General features: G+C 58.7%; 3 protein-coding genes across 3 annotated transcripts; 2 read left to right on the top strand and 1 right to left on the bottom strand.

Moving 5' to 3' along the window:
- Positions 1–5,441: 5,441 nt before the first annotated feature.
- On the top strand, positions 5,442–6,806 carry ANKRD34A (ankyrin repeat domain 34A). Its single transcript, XM_075039440.1, has one exon. The coding sequence runs from the start codon at positions 5,442–5,444 to the stop codon at positions 6,804–6,806; it is 1,365 nt and encodes a 454-aa protein (XP_074895541.1).
- Positions 6,807–9,164: 2,358 nt separating this feature from the next.
- Positions 9,165–10,868, top strand: LOC142036966 (gonadotropin-releasing hormone II receptor-like). Its single transcript, XM_075040788.1, has 3 exons — positions 9,165–9,647; positions 9,788–9,992; positions 10,206–10,868. Exons 1-3 carry the CDS (start codon positions 9,165–9,167, stop codon positions 10,700–10,702), a joined length of 1,185 nt encoding a protein of 394 aa, XP_074896889.1. The 3' UTR covers positions 10,703–10,868.
- Positions 10,869–11,295: 427 nt separating this feature from the next.
- On the bottom strand, positions 11,296–14,805 carry RBM8A (RNA binding motif protein 8A). The gene is made up of 6 exons (XM_075040789.1): positions 14,714–14,805; positions 14,326–14,385; positions 13,995–14,072; positions 13,537–13,673; positions 13,149–13,285; positions 11,296–11,848 (listed from the first exon to the last, which is right to left on the bottom strand). Exons 1-6 carry the CDS (start codon positions 14,778–14,780, stop codon positions 11,803–11,805), a joined length of 525 nt encoding a protein of 174 aa, XP_074896890.1. The 5' UTR covers positions 14,781–14,805; the 3' UTR covers positions 11,296–11,802.
- Between the last annotated feature and the right edge of the window lie 274 nt (positions 14,806–15,079).

Here is a 15,079-nt window from a genome sequence, read left to right as displayed (position 1 = left end):
AATATCCGAACAAACCGAGAAGCTGCCTCACTTGCCTCTTACTTCTAGGGGGTTTTAGCGACAGAATCCCATTAACCCTGTCAGGGTCAAGTTTCTTGGTTCCGTTATTTAACCAGTGTCCGAGGTATTTAACTTCATCCTCCACAAATTGCAGCTTAGCCTTAGACACCTTAAACCCCTGAAGACCGAGGAAATTCAATAGACGAATACTTTCCCGCTGAACTGCTTCCCTATCTCTTCCAGCGAGCAAAAGATCATCTACGTATTGTACAAGGGTCACCCCTTCCTGCAACCGATAACCTTGGAGTATTCGCTCCAAAGCCTGACCAAACAAATTAGGAGATTCAGTAAAACCTTGGGGAAGCACCGTCCACCTAAGTTGTTGTTTTCTGTGAGTATCTGGATCTTCCCATTCAAACGCAAAATAATCCCTACATTCCTCCTTTAGAGGACACGTCCAGAATGCGTCTTTAAAATCTATGACGCTGTACCACTGAGTATCAGGAGGAATTTGACTCAGCAAAGTATGTGGATTTGCTACCACCGGGAACCGACTTACAGTTCTCTTATTAATTTCCCGTAAATCGTGCACCAGCCGATAAGTTCCATCTGGCTTTTTAACTGGAAGTATCGGCGTGTTAAACGGTGACATGCAGGGCTCCAATAACCCCTGCTTTAATAATCTTTCTATTTCAGGTTTTAAACCTTCTCTCCCTTCCCGAGACACTGGGTATTGTTCGATTTTTACTGGCACCTCCGGATTTCGGATTACTACTTCAAAAGGCTCAATGTCTAACTTCCCCACTGTATCGGGGGAATACCACACCTCAGGATTTATTAACCCTTCATCTACCTCCGTAAGCGGACACAACTTCACTCTCAACTCTTTTTCCTCCACTCCCAGGGTTATCCCAAGTTCTATGATCAAATCTCTTCCCAACAAGTTATATTCTGCCTCAGGCACCAACAGCAAATTCCCTATACCGCACTTACAATCTGATTCCACCAATACGTTTTTGATCACCGGAACCTTAAACGGTTCCCCCTTTGCTCCAACCACGCTAACACTTTCTTTAGATATTTTACATCCTTCTGGTAAAGATTGGACGGTCGACCTCTCTGCTCCAGTATCCACCAGAAAAGTCACATTTTGTTGCTGGGGACCCACTTTCAGTGTTATCAAGGGCTCTGATTTACCTGGGGTCCCCAGCAAATAAAGCCCTTGACCCCTCTAATCCTCACTGAACGCCTTTTTATCCTGCTCTCGCTTTTTACAGTCCCGCTTCATATGTCTTTTCTTTCCGCAATAGAAACACTCAATTTCTCCAATATTTTTTCTTCCCTTATTCGGGGTTTTTTTTTTTTTTTTTTTTTTTTTTTTATCACCCTGCTCTCCCCTCTGCTGTCCGGCCTTCTGCACAACTCCTCTCTGCCCTTCCCGAACAGCAGCTACCAAAATCCTTGCTTTCCTTCTTTCAACTTCCTCTTCCCTTCTTACAAACGCTTTCTGAGCTTCCCTCAAAAGTTCATCCAGACCTCTATTCTGCCAATCTTCTATTTTCTCGAGCTTTTTCCGAATATCTACCCACGACTTCGCCACAAACTGAGTTTTTAGAAGTGCCTGACCGACCGGAGTGGCAGGATCCACTCCCGAATACAACTGAAAACTTTTCCGCAACCTCTCAAGCCATTCTGTTGGTGTCTCATCCTTTTTCTGCTGCTCATTAAATGTCTTATTAATGTTCTGCCCCCGAGGTACCGACTCCTGAATCCCCTGAATTATTATCATCCTAAGATCTGACATATTGTCTCTATGAACCGGGTCCTGATTGTTCCAGTTAGGTCTAGCCAACGGCCACTTTTGATCAGCCGCGGGACCGGCTTGGTGCTGCTGATCCCAGACTCGCATTCCAGCACCCCTAATCATATTTCTCTCCTCCGCCGTAAAAAGAATACCTAAAATTGATTGCAACTCCTCCCAAGTATAGAGATTGGGTCCTAAAAATTGATCCAATCTCTCTGCAACCCCTATAGGATCGTCCAACAAATTTCCCATCTCCTTTTTAAACTCGCGCACATCTCCCGTATTTAACGGGACCGCGACATAACCAGTCCCAGGTGCTCCCTGTCCACCTGCTCCTGGGATCAACATCTCTCTCAGAGGAAACAAACCACCTCCCCTCGCAGACTTCTGCCGACTAAGTCCCCGAGAAACCACATCATTCTCAGCCTCCTGGGATCTTTCCTCCTCCGTTTCAGAGTCTGACCCGGGACCCCCCACTAACATAGGGGCCCCTTCTCCTTCAAAGGCTCTACCACATTCCCGAAATGTCCCCCCCTTCTGATTATATGCAGACTTTAACTCCCTGCGAGATCGTGACCGAGTTTTAGGACCTTCACAGGGTTCATCCCGAAGCACAGATTGGGCTTCTAACGGGGCTTCGGGAGGCTGAGGTACATAGGGTGGGGGCCATGAGGGATCCTCCGTCCCTGACTTTTTCTTCTTTTCTTTCAAAGGATACAAATAAGCACCCTCCCCTAGTTGGGGAATCCACAACGCCGCGTATTCACTTTCCTCCGAACTCACAGGGGGTTTCTTTCCATTAACCCAAGCATTTAACTGTTGACACACCCAATCTTCGGAAGAACCGAAAATCGGCCACACTATATATGGATTAGTAAGGGGTTGACCTCCCCACACCTCCATACAATAATGTATCATTTTTGGTTTTGGACTTCTCCTGCCTCCGAGGAGAATCATCCCAAAATGTTAGCATCATCCCCAGCGGACTATCTGGGGGTATATCCGGTGACGGGTCCTTCCCGCCCATGGGTCCAAAAGGCCTACTTTTCCTTTGGCCCATCTTCCGAGGTGCCTTTATTCACAGTTACCGGGTGGGACTCGAACCCACAACCTGGTTTTTTCCTTCCGCTTCCCCTTGTTCGTGACTCGCTCCCTCACGGGCTACGAGAACTGCACTACTTAAGGGTCCACACTCGCTTGGCCTCTACGAGACCTCTCAAGCACTCGCACCTCAGGATCACCCACCCCAACCAAGCGGCTCACCGCGTACCCGGTGGGACTCGAACCCACAACCACGCAAATACTTACCCTGTCCAGGGTCCCCGCTTGGTCTTCGTGCACGAAACTTTAAGGGGTGCTGCAGGTTTTTTGCTTAGCCACAGAAATTTAGAGTTCGTCGGTACGGGGGTTGGTACGGGTAACCAACACAGGGCTATCCGTAGATAGGGCGCGCCTCCCTTCTCGTGGGGACCCGCACCAAACTCACCCGTATCCGAGTCACGGCACCAAATTGTTATAAACGCGAATAAGGGAAATCCAAAAGCCAATCAGGATAACCAGTCCGTAATTTATTAGCAGGCTATGGCTAAGCAAACAGCGCTGGGCGAACAGGAGGAGTCTCGCTCCAAAGGCCTGTCGCGCCAAACAGTTAATGCGTCCGGTATTTATTTCAGTACATCATACATATTCATTACATCTTTTTTACATAGCTATTTCGGATAATTAGTTGGTTTTTGTTAACAATGACTTATGAGTTATAAATTCTTAACCTTTATCTATTAGGGGTTATAAATTCCAAGATTCCCCTGTCTAGGGAAGTAGGGGAGTCTGTGGTCTGTCTTATGTTATAAACTGCTGGTTTTTCTCATCCTTGAGGCTGTAATAGCCCATTTGTTTCTTCTCCGGTTATCTTATCTCTTGTGTCTGCATGTGTGCATTTCAAAGCTACAATTATCTCACAAGGCATGTTTCTAAGTTTCACACCATCAACTCTAACAAAGCAATCCCTGTTATGTTACAATGGGCCTTACACAACCAACTCTAACAGCACATTATTGGATTAGTTTAAAGAATTATTGCTTAGTCAACATATTAGTACCTTAACCATTACAATCCCCCTCCCTTTTTCTATACCACTAATTTACTTATCAATACCCTATTACCACCCTTCTGGCCGCCTCCAGGATGAAGTTTATACAATGAACAAACTCCAGGTTTTATTACAACCCCCATCCCCAATGTGTTGCGACCCCCCAGTCCTGCTGCGTTCTGACCCACCCAGCCCCACTGCCTTGTGACCCCCCCAGCCCTGCTGCACTGTGACCCCCCCCGGCCCGGTGCACTGTAGCTCCCAGCCCTGATGTGTTGTGACCCCCAGCGCTGCTGCCCCATGGCCCCCCAGCCCCACTGCCTTGTGACCCCCCAGCCCTGCCACACTGTGACCCCCAGCCCAGCTGCCTCAGGCCCTATGGCCGCTCTGTCCCTCGCACCCCCGCGCAGGCAGCTCGCCGCAGCAGGTTCGTTGCCGGCTGCGCCGCCGGGTGATTCATACCTCTCCAGCCCTCCCCGCGCCAGCAGCTGCCAAAAATAGCGAAGCCGGGGGGGGGGGGAACCCTCCAAATAACCTCCCCTGCCTTCCCCCCCCTCCCCGCTACGCCGGCGGCAGGCCGGGATGGCGGCCACTGAACAATGTCCCCGACACCTCCATCCCCGGGGCATCTGGGACCAGGACCCGTCACCAGGGGATACCACCCTCCAGTTACCATGGTAACAGAAGAAGGGATGGAGGGATGGGGGAGAGAGGGGCTGGGGGGGGTCCCCTTTCTGGGGTGTCCCCCCTACCCGGGGGGGGGACGGTGCAGCCCCGAGCATCAGGCCCAGGCTCGGCGGCAGTTGACGTCTTGCTGGGGGGGGGGCAGCCACCAGCCAGGCTGGTGAACTGGGGGGGGAATGGGAGAGTTGGTGGTTTCTCCCCCATTTTCTCGGCTGGTCAGAGAGCGGAGGAGGAGGATGAGCTGCAGTCACCATGGGAACCGTGCAGGCAGGGATGCAGGAGGGGATGGGGGTACCGGCAGGGATGCAGGGGGGATGCAGGATGAGATGGGGGGTACAGGCAGGAATGGGGGTACAGGCAGGGGATGCAAAAGGGTTACAGGAAGGGGATACGGGCAGGGGGTACAGGCAGGGGGATGAGGAGTACAAGGAGGGGGTGCAGGACAGGGATTTGGGGGAGTACGGGAGGGGATAGAGGCCGGGGGGGCAGATAGGGTACGGGGGGATCCAGGCAGGGGATGCAGGAAGGGGGATGGGGATGCAGGAGGGGGCAACAGGCAGCGGGACAGGGATGTGGCAGGGCAACACAGGCAGGGGTTGGCGCAGTCAGGTGGGCACAGCCCAGAGGCAGCGGCAGAGGGGCCCAGGGGACCCGGTACCACGGGCTGTGCTGCCACGGCTGGTAGCATCCAGGGGAAGCATCCCCTCACAGGACCCAGCTGGGGAAACTGAGGCAGGGACCTGGGACTGCCCCATCGTGAGGGTTGAGGGGGGCTTCAACATGCGCCGTGTCCCCTTGCAGTGAGTGGGCAACACTCCCGGACCAGCACACCCATCCGCCATCCCCGCTGCCATAAGTGCCGCGATGCCCAGCCCCGTCCGCCGCCCTCCTGGTGCCGGCGGGCCACCCGGTTTAACCATGTTACCAGCGGATGGTTCGGCGCTGCTGCGAGCTGTGGCACAGGGCAAATTTCGTCTCACCCGGCTCTTGTTGGAAGGGGGAGCCTACATCAACGAGGGCAACGCCGCCGGGCAAACGCCGTTGATGGCCGCGTGCCGCGCTGGCTACGCTGACCCGCTGGAGCAGCCCCGTATGGTGAGGTACCTCCTGGAAAATGGCGCCGATCCCAACATCCCCGATAAGACGGGCAAGACGGCATTGATGCACGCCTGCGCTGAACGCGCCGGCCCGGCGGTAGCCGCCGTTTTGTTGGCTCACGGCGCTGATCCCAGCGCCCGCGATTATGCTGGAGCCTCCGCTTTGGTTTACGCCATTAACCGGGGGGACCGGGAGACGCTGCAGGTGCTGTTGGATGCCTGCAAAGCTCGAGGGAAGGAGGTGATCATCATCACCACCGACACCTCGCCCTCGGGTACCAAAACCACCCGGCAATACCTAAACTCGCCCCCTTCGCCCGGGCTGGAGGAGAAACGCTCGCCGGCGCTTTGCATGTCGCCCTCTGACATCGAGGTGCGGACGGCGGCTTCGCCGGCCGGCAGTGAGAAAGAAGAGGAGAGGGACGTCTTCTGCTTCCCCCCGCCACCACCACCGGCACCGGTCACCGCCGTACCGGAGCCATCCCGTGGCCGGGGGCGGCCGCTGAAGCGCCTCAATTCGGAGCCCTGGGGGTTGGTGGCCCCGGGGACGGAGGGAACGTGGGGACCCCCTGAGCGTTTGGTGGCGGGGATGGAGGGGCTGAGCCTGGGCGGGCGCCCGCGGCGGCACAGCGTGGAGGGCCGGGAGGCGGCGGGGCTACTGGGGGCCGCCTGGGCCGAGCGGGTGCCCCCCGCTTGCCCGCAGCCGCTGGCACGCCGGAACACGGCCCCTGAAACGGTGCGGGTCAAACCACCTCGCCGGGACCCCCCTGAAATGGAGGGGTGTCCCTGGGCTGGCTCACCGCCTCCATCACCGGGCCGTGGCCGGCACTGTGCCGTGTCGGCCATGCCGCTGCCAGCTGCCGAGTCCCCACCGGGTGCCCGCCGACGCCCACCTGGTTTGCTGGAGCGTCGTGGCTCTGGCACCCTCTTGCTGGAGCCCTTGGCTCCCGGGAGGGCTGGCTTCTTGCCCCCCCTGCACCCTGGCCCGCACCCCCCCGGCCCCCGCGGCCCCACGGCCCCCGGCTCACCCAAGGGACGCCGCAAGCTGCTGCGCCGGCACTCAATGCAGACAGAGGAGATGCGGCAGCTGGCCAACTTCCAGAGCAGCATGGTCCCGGAGCCAGGCAGTTAGGGATCCCCCCATGTCCCCCTGCAACCTGGAGCAGCACCCAGACACCTGGGTCCTGCTCCCAGCATCCTCATGGACCCCCCTGTGAAGGGAGGACCCCGGGCAGTCGCTCTGTCCCTGCCCAGCTGCTCTTGTGCCAGTGTGGGGCCTCCTCGTGCAGGTGGTGGCAACATTCACTCTGAACCCTACTGATGACTGCAGGCACATGACAATTCTTCCTTTGCTGCTGTTGACAGAAATTTTGCACGACCACAAATTCCTTCAGGAGCTGGCGTTCCCCCCTGCCTCCGTCTCCCCTACATCTTCCTCCTGCTCCCTCCTCATCCTCCCAGCAGCGCTTTTCCCTATGGACCTCATCAGCAGCCACCAACTGCCCAACCTGCCCCACGTTTGGGGGTCCCCACATCCCCGCCAGTACCAGGCGCTGCTTGGGGCTGTGTGCTGTGAGCAAGAACAGCTGACAGACCCTCCATGTCTCTGGACGGTCTCTCCCCAGGGGAGTTCCCCCCCAGTTTTGGGGTGCAGGGTCCCAGCGACGGGGGTGCCAGGGTGGGAGTGGGCAGGGGGTGGGGCACACGCTGTCAGCATCCTGGTGAATAAAGGCCCCAGCACAGCTCAGCCCGTCTCCATGTGTTGGGGGGCTGAGGGGGGCTGCTGGGCCTGGGCATGAGCAGGGCAGGGTCCAGCACATCTGGGCACACCTGGGTGGGTGAGGACTGGCACAGCTGGACACCAGCATATCTGGGTGCCAGCACATCTGGGCACCAGGGTGCATGGGGACTGGTGCAGCTGGGTGCCAGCACATCTGGGCAAGGCGGTGCATGAGGACTGGCACATTTAGGTCCCACCATACCTGGGTGCTAGCACATCTGGGCACCAGCATATCTGGGCCAGGGGACCCCGATGGCTCTTGCTGGCAGAGCAGGGGGGTCCCGAGCCGCGGTGTGGCCATGGGAGGGGGCAGCCCAGCCCCCACAGGACACCATGCTGTCCCCCCGTGGGGACACGGTGGGAGGGTCCCAGCGGGTGGGCGCAGGCTCAGCCCTGGTGCCGGTGGGGGGGCCCCCATCCCTGGTGGGAGAGGTGAGGGTGCTGGCAGGGCCCCCCCATGGGGTGGGGTGGGAGGGCACTGCAGGCCCTGCAGCGTTGTGCCAGGGGGGTGCGGGGAGCCCGTGGCCTCCCGGCGAGGCCGAGGCTGGCCCTGTGCCGCAGCGGGAGGTTGGGCTGTGCCGGGTGCTGGCAGCACCGGCTGCGGCAAGCGTGGCTGGGCAGCACTGCAGAGCGGTACCGCACCGGAGGGGCTGCCGGGGCTTGGGGACACTGCCGGGGCTTGGGGACAACGCCACGGGGTACTGCTGGGGCTAGGGACACTGCCGGGGCTTGGGGACAACGCCACGGGGCACTGCTGGGGCTTGGGGACACTGCCAGGACTTGGGGACGATGCCATGGGGCACTGCCGGGGCTTCGGGACACTGCTGGGGGGGCATTGCAAGGTCCGGTGGTGGGGAATGCTGAGGGCTGAGTTGGGGGGCACTGCCAGGGCTCGGGGGGACACTGCAGGGGCTTGGGACACCGGCTGGGGTGCTGCTGGGGGGGGCACTGCTGATGATGGGGTGGAGGATGCTGTCACAGGACATGGCTGGGGACGGGGGCAGCACCCATGGGACAGCTGGGCCCTCCCTCCATCCATGTGTGTGTGTGTGTTGTCGTCCCCCCCACTCCTCACCCACCGAGAGCTCAGCCCAGCTAAAAACACCCCGCGGGGGGAGGAGGAGGTAGCTGGGGGGGCCCGGGCACAAGGATGTGGCTCCAGCACGGATGCAAGGGCAGGGAGCAGGGCCAGCCATGGGACACCCCCCCCATCCCCTTCTCTTCAGCCTCAGTGACAAGAGGGATTTTCTAACCCCCACAGTGTTATTCCCTGGCAGAGGAGGAGGAAGGAGGAGGAAGGCCACCCCAGGCTGGCCAGGGGACACCGACAGGGGGTGATGCTGGGGGACACCAGTGACCAGCCTCGTCCTGCTGGGTGCTGAGGGGTCCTGGGGGTGAGCTGCACCCCCGGCTGCTCCCAGAGCCAGGAGGGTCCTCGGGGTGGGGGACGACGAGGCTGCTGTTCCCAGCCTGGGACCGGACTCCTTTATGCACCGCACCCCTGCCTCGGAAACGAGAGGGGACCCGGGCAGGCGCCATCGCTCTGGGTCCCCCCTGGGCTGAGACCTGACCAAACTCAGGGCAGAGGAGCAGGACTCCACCAGGAGAATCGGGGCAAACCCGAAACATGCTCAGCGTCACCACGTCCTGCTGGGGGGACAAGCCCGAGCGGGTCCCTGGGCTCCCACCCCCACAGCAGCCACCGCCAGCATGAACGTCACTGGGACAGCAGGGAACTGGAGCTGCGCCGGCAAGGAGCCCGTCCTGCTGCCCACCTTCTCCACCGCGGCCAAGGTGCGGGTGGCCGTCACGTGCCTCCTCTTTCTCTCCTCGGCTTGCTGCAACGGCGCCGTGCTCTGGTCAGCAGCCCGGGCGCCACGGCGGCGTCCACCCCGCGTCCGTGTCCTGATGGCCAACCTGGCGGTGGCCGATCTGCTGGTGACACTGGTGGTGATGCCGTTGGACGCCGCCTGGAACGTCACCGTGCAGTGGTACGGGGGGGATGCGGCGTGCCGGGTGCTCATGTTCCTCAAGTTGGCTGCCATGTACGCCTCAGCCTTTGTCACCGTCGTCATCGCCTTGGACCGTCACGCCGCCATCGTCAACCCATTGGCAGTGGGCTGCGCTGAGAGGAGGAACAAGGCGATGCTGTGTGCGGCGTGGGTGCTCAGCGCCGTGCTGGCTCTGCCCCAGGTGGGCGAACCCCAGCCCTGAGGTACAGGGAGGGGACACCTCGGAGGGGATGCCACCCACCACCCCGGGTGAGGTGGGATGATGACGATGACAATGGCGGGAGGGAGGAAGGATGCTAACGGCCCCGTGGCCCCTTGCAGGTGTTTATCTTCCGCACGGTGAGCCGGTTGCAGCCCCGCCGTTTTGTGCAGTGTGCAACGGTGGGCAGCTTCAGGGCACACTGGCAGGAGACGCTCTACAACATGTTCACCTTCACCTGCCTCTTCCTCCTGCCCCTGCTCGTCATGGTGCTCTGCTACGGCCGCATCCTCGCCGCCATCTCGGGCAGGATGAAGGACACCCGCGGTGAGAGCATGGGCCAGGGCCATGCCATTCCTCCACCCTTTCTCCATCGCCGCTTGGTTCTTCTCTTCCTTTTTCACCTCCCGATGCTCCTGCTGGGGTCCAGCCCCCAACTTGGGTCCCCTCTCCCCCGCTCATTAACCCACCGCTCTTAACCCCTGGGCAACACGTTCTTCCTCTCTCCTTCCTACCCCTCGGTCCATTTTCCCCCCGCAGTCTCCTCCCAGGAGATCCAGCTCCGTCGATCCTACGACAACATCCCCCGGGCCAGGATGCGCACACTCAAGATGTCCATCGTCATCGTCCTGACCTTCATTGTCTGCTGGACGCCCTACTACCTCCTGGGCCTCTGGTACTGGTTCTCCCCCGAGATGCTGACCCGGGAGAAGGTGCCGCCATCTCTCAGCCACATTCTCTTCCTCTTTGGCCTCTTCAATACATGCCTGGATCCGCTCATCTACGGGCTCTTCACGGTGCATTTCCGCAGGGAGATGTGGCGCACTTGCCGCTGCAGCTGCCGCCGGCACAAGCAGGAGGTTGCCTCCACCCTCAGCGGTTCCTTCCGCGTCTCCACCACGGCCGTGCCGGCCAGGAGAGCTGGCAACAGCCTGGGGGGATCCGGAAAGCACAAGCTGGAGGTGATGGCGGATGCAGCTCTGCCAGGACGGAGGTGTGAGCTGTGCCGGAGGAGGACAGTGGAGAGCTTCATGTGATGGGGGAGGCCAGGCTGGACCCGTGGCAGAGCAAGGGGAACCCCCCAAAAGTGGGCTGGGGGGAGACACAAGAGGTCTGTGCCACCACAAAGGCACTCAACAATAAACTTTGATTATTTTCTCAGCGGGACCCTGTCTTTGGGCCAAGGGATCGTTTAACCAGAGCTGGCACTGTGCCGGCATGTTTCTGTGCCGGGCAGGGTCTAATGGCACCACCAACGTGTGAGGAGCAATAAGCCAGAAGCCAGGCACCCCGTGTCAGGCAGAAAGCAAAATCTGGGGCAGAAATTCCTTTAAAAGATGCCACCGTGGCTCCTTGGGGAAAAAAAAAAAAAAAAAAAAGAATTTAAAATGTGCCCCTTCCTGTGCACTGGGGGCACGGGGAGAATTCAACACTCCCAGAGCCTGCCGGTCTGACAGAGAACAGCGCACGGTGCAATAAAGCTGTCGCTTGTAAATGCTACTTTAAGGAAAAATGGCTTTTTCAACTAGTAAGGTATTCTATTGCCAGCCCCAAGATCAACAGCCAATGACATCAACTGATTTTAGGCAAATCTAAAAGTAGCAGAGGCATGAAAGGAACTGGGGCTCAGTTACAGCTTCTCAGAACGTTTAATTAAGGACAAATAACGAGAGTACAATTTTACACAAAATCAGAGTTATTTAAAAGGCTGAGTTCACTCGCAAACGTAAAGTCCAAGAGAATAAACCCCTCAGGAGATGTAAGGAACATTTGCCTGGGGTATAGAAAACAACTTCTCTCTAAAAGAAGAGTGACCAAAATGCCAGGTCACTCACAGGCGTAACAAAATGCTTAAAAACGTCATAGTTTGGTACGTAACTGGGCTCAGGGGCTGTATTCACCACAAACACAAGTGAAAATAACCCCCAGAAACCTCAGGTGTTTGCTTCTTCACTCAAGTTTTCTTGTATGAAAACAATAAAATCTTGTAAGAAGCAAACCTGCTGAAGCAATGAACTGTTTTACTCCTCCAGCTGTTTCTCAAATGCCATGCCTCCAACATACAAATTCCCCCCGATTCCCCCCACCCAGTTCCCCCAGTTTGGACTTGGAACGCACAGGTAGAAATGAGGATCCATCATCGGCGTCTCCTGTCCGGACTCCTGCTCCGTCGGCGCCCACCCCTGGAAGAGAGGGGGCAGAGTGTCAGGGGTGGTTTATTGGCATTTCCAGCCCACGCCATGATTTCACTCTCTCTAATCTAGTGGCTTTCTACAATGGAGTGGTGTCATCACTGGACAACTGATGTCATCTACCCAGACTTCTGTAGGGCCCTGTATATGGTCTACGTCTACATCAGAGAGCTCTGGGTGTGGTGGATGGACTGGTGGGTGGACAAGGAGTTGCCTGGATGGCCACGTCTGAAGAGTTACAGTCAATGGCTCAACGTCCCAGCAGAAACCCGTAACAAGCGGTGTCCCTCAGGGGTTCATACTGGGACTATAATACCTTCATCAGTGGCATGGATAGGGGGATCAAACGCACCCTCAAGGAGGGTAGGCAGCTGATACGTGGCTGAGGGAGGATGGGATGGCATCCAGAAGGACCTGGACAGGCTGGAGGAGTGGGCTGGTGTGAAGCTCCTGAGGGTCATGTGCCTGGGGGGGAGGGGGGGGGCAGTTCCCAGTACCAGCAGACTGGGGGATGGATGGGTTGGGGGCAGCCCTGTGGAGAAAGACCTGGGGGTACAGGTGGGTGACAAACGGGACCTGAGTCAGCAATGTGTGCTGGCAGCCCAGCAAGCCAACTGTCTCCTGGGCTGTATCACCAGCAGCATGGCCAGCAGGCTGAGGGAGGGAATTCTGCCCCTCTGCTCCGCTCTGGTGAGACACCCCCTGGAGCTCTGCACCCAGCTCGGGGGGTCCTCAGTGCAGGAAAGACACGGAGCTGTCAGAGCAGGTCTGGAGGGGGGACACAAAAATGATGTGAGGGCTGAAACACCTCTGCTATGGAGAGAGGCTGAGAGAGTTGGGAGAAGAGAAGGCGCCAGGGAGACCTCACTGTGGCCTTTCAATATAGAAAGGGGCTTATAAGAAAGATGGAGAGACTTTACAAGGGCCTGTAGTGACAGGACAAGGGGCAGCAGTTTTAAACTGGGAGAGGGTAAGTTTAAACTGGACATAAGGAAGAAATTTTTTATGGCAAGGGTGGTGAGGCACCGGCACAGCGTGCCCAGAGAGGTGGTCAATGCCCCATCACTGAAGACATTCGAGGTCTGGTTGGACTGGACTCTGAGCAACCTGATCAAGTGGGAGATGTCCCTGCCATGGTCTAGATGGTCTTTCAAAGGTCCCTCCCAACCCAAACCCTTCTGTGATTCACCCCAGCATGGGTTCCAGAGTTTTCTTGACCAGGCAAATAAGCCAGTCCCCAGCACACCGAAGTCTCACTCGCTCACTGGCACACCTGCGGCTCAGCCCTTACCTTCTCTTTCCTTTCGGGGGCCCTCTCACGAAGCACCAATCCACGCTGATGGGCTGCCCCATCAGCTCCTGGCCATTCAGCCCCTCCATGGCCGCCTGTGCCTCTTTATAGGTTTCATACTCGACCAGAGTATATCCCTAAGGAGCAGGAGGGAGGGAGCGTGAGCCACAGCAGATCCTGGCAGAGGGGGAGCCCAGTGAAGCGCTGGACACGGGAATAATCCTTCCCTGTGCCCCCCAGAGCCAGGGAAGGGGAAGAATGAGCATGCGTTGCAGCCAGCCGCTGCCACGCGGACAGGCTCAAATGTCCCGTAAGCCAAGATGAAGGCGGTGAAGCAGCTGAGAGGTTCAAGGGGCAAGCGCAGCCCATACTGACCACCCCCGCCTACCTTCAGGTAGCCTGTCCGTCTGTCGAGGTTCAGGTGGATGTTTTTTATCTCGCCGTACTCCGCAAATTTGTCATGGATGTCTTCTTCTGTCGCCTCCTCATGAACCCCCGTGACAAAGAGAATCCAGCCCTCCACCGCTGTGGTGTGAAAGCGGTAAGAGTTATGCCAAGTACAGGGCGTGCTCCCACATCACCTGGGGGGTCTCAGGGAACGGGTCCCCCCCAAAAGCTGTGGTGAAGCACAGCACAAGCCATATGTGGGTGGGGAGATGGAGCCTCAGAAACCAAGGCTGTTGGCTTAGCCTGACATAAATCCTGGCAGGGTGGGGAAGGGCTCTATCCCAGCCAGGTCTGAACCCCAATACGGAGCCGAAGACCCCCACGTTCTCCCACTATCTCCCTTCCTTCTGGTAAAGCACCCGTGGTGAGTGCGGGGAAGGTGCCTCCCATGATACTCACACCTCTGTGGGCCCGGCTCATCTCCATCCTGCTCCACGCTGTCGTAGTCCTCACGCACGCGGGCCCGTGAGCCCTCCTCTGGGTGCAGCGAAGTGGGGAGAAAGAGAAATGGGTGACCAGTGCCATCACTCAGGAGAACAACAGGGCCCAGACAACGACCAACCCGTTTAAAACTCCCCAAAAGCACAAAGATAGGGGTGGTGTTTACACCAGACCGCTCTCCGAGCGACTCCAGGGCAAGGGTTTAACCCAAAACGGGAGACTGAGGCCCGGAGCAGTGGGGGACACCCCGGAGCCCGACGCAGGACAGACCGCAACGGGTGCGCCTCACCTGAGCCGAAGCCTCGGCCCTTCCGCTTCTTGGCTTTCTCCTTCAGCTTGTGGATGCTCTCTGCGGGCGAAAGGGGAGCGGGTCGGAACCGGGGAGGCGACCCAGACCACGGCCCCGAGCGCGGCTCGTCCCCCCCGGGCTAGGCTCGGTACTGCGGCTTGTGGGGAGAGGGGGGGGAGAACTGGACCGGGACTTGGGGGGCGGGGGGGGGGGGGGGGGGCGACGACACAGGAGCAGGGGTGACAGGGACGCGGCTGGGAGCTCGGCCCCGGGCGGGAGGAGGCGGGACACCCGGGCCGGCCCGAGGCGAGAAGGCGGCGGGCCAGAACCGGGCCAGGCCGGACGGTGAGGCCGGACCGTCAGGGGACAGCCCCAACACCGCCCTCACCGTCGCCATCCTCGTCCATGGCGAAGTCTTCGCCTCCCGCCTCATGTAGATCCAGTACGTCCGCCATCTTGCCACTCTCTCTGCCGCCGCAGTGCAGGGCGGGAAGCGCGCCGGAAGCAGTACCATACCGCGCGCCGCCATCTTGGAGAGGGCGGGTAGCGGAAGGGCCCGCGTCCCCATCTTAGGGAGGTCAGCACATGTCGTCCCGCCCCGTCCCGCCATGCTGGGAAGGGCAGGGGCGCCTCCTTCCCACCCCGGACTGGGGCCATATTGGGCACCACTGTCACCCCCCCGGGGGCGGCGGGGGGTGATACCAGCCCGGCTGCTCCCGGGGTACCAGTCCCTGCGCCGGGACGGTTCAATGAA

The sequence above is a fragment of the Buteo buteo genome, chromosome 11 (genome assembly GCF_964188355.1).
Source record: "Buteo buteo chromosome 11, bButBut1.hap1.1, whole genome shotgun sequence".
In the NCBI taxonomy this organism is placed as follows: Eukaryota; Metazoa; Chordata; class Aves; order Accipitriformes; family Accipitridae; genus Buteo; species Buteo buteo.
Note: the sequence above shows the minus strand (reverse complement) of the source record. Positions and strands in the feature narration are given on the sequence as shown.

Bases quoted from the DNA above. Each gene is read 5' to 3' on its own strand.
- ANKRD34A (XM_075039440.1), top strand. From the start codon at position 5,442: ATGCCCAGCCCCGTCCGCCGCCCTCCTGGTGCCGGCGGGCCACCCGGT.
- LOC142036966 (XM_075040788.1), top strand. From the start codon at position 9,165: ATGAACGTCACTGGGACAGCAGGGAACTGGAGCTGCGCCGGCAAGGAG. The intron at 9,648-9,787 runs GTGGGCGAACCC...GGCCCCTTGCAG, and splicing joins CCGTGCTGGCTCTGCCCCAG to GTGTTTATCTTCCGCACGGT. The intron at 9,993-10,205 runs GTGAGAGCATGG...TTCCCCCCGCAG, and splicing joins CAGGATGAAGGACACCCGCG to TCTCCTCCCAGGAGATCCAG.
- RBM8A (XM_075040789.1), bottom strand. From the start codon at position 14,780: ATGGCGGACGTACTGGATCTACATGAGGCGGGAGGCGAAGACTTCGCC. The intron at 13,674-13,994 runs GTGAGTATCATG...TTCACACCACAG, and splicing joins TGAGCCGGGCCCACAGAGGT to CGGTGGAGGGCTGGATTCTC. The intron at 11,849-13,148 runs GTAAGGGCTGAG...CCTCTCTTCCAG, and splicing joins CCCCCGAAAGGAAAGAGAAG to GGGTGGGCGCCGACGGAGCA.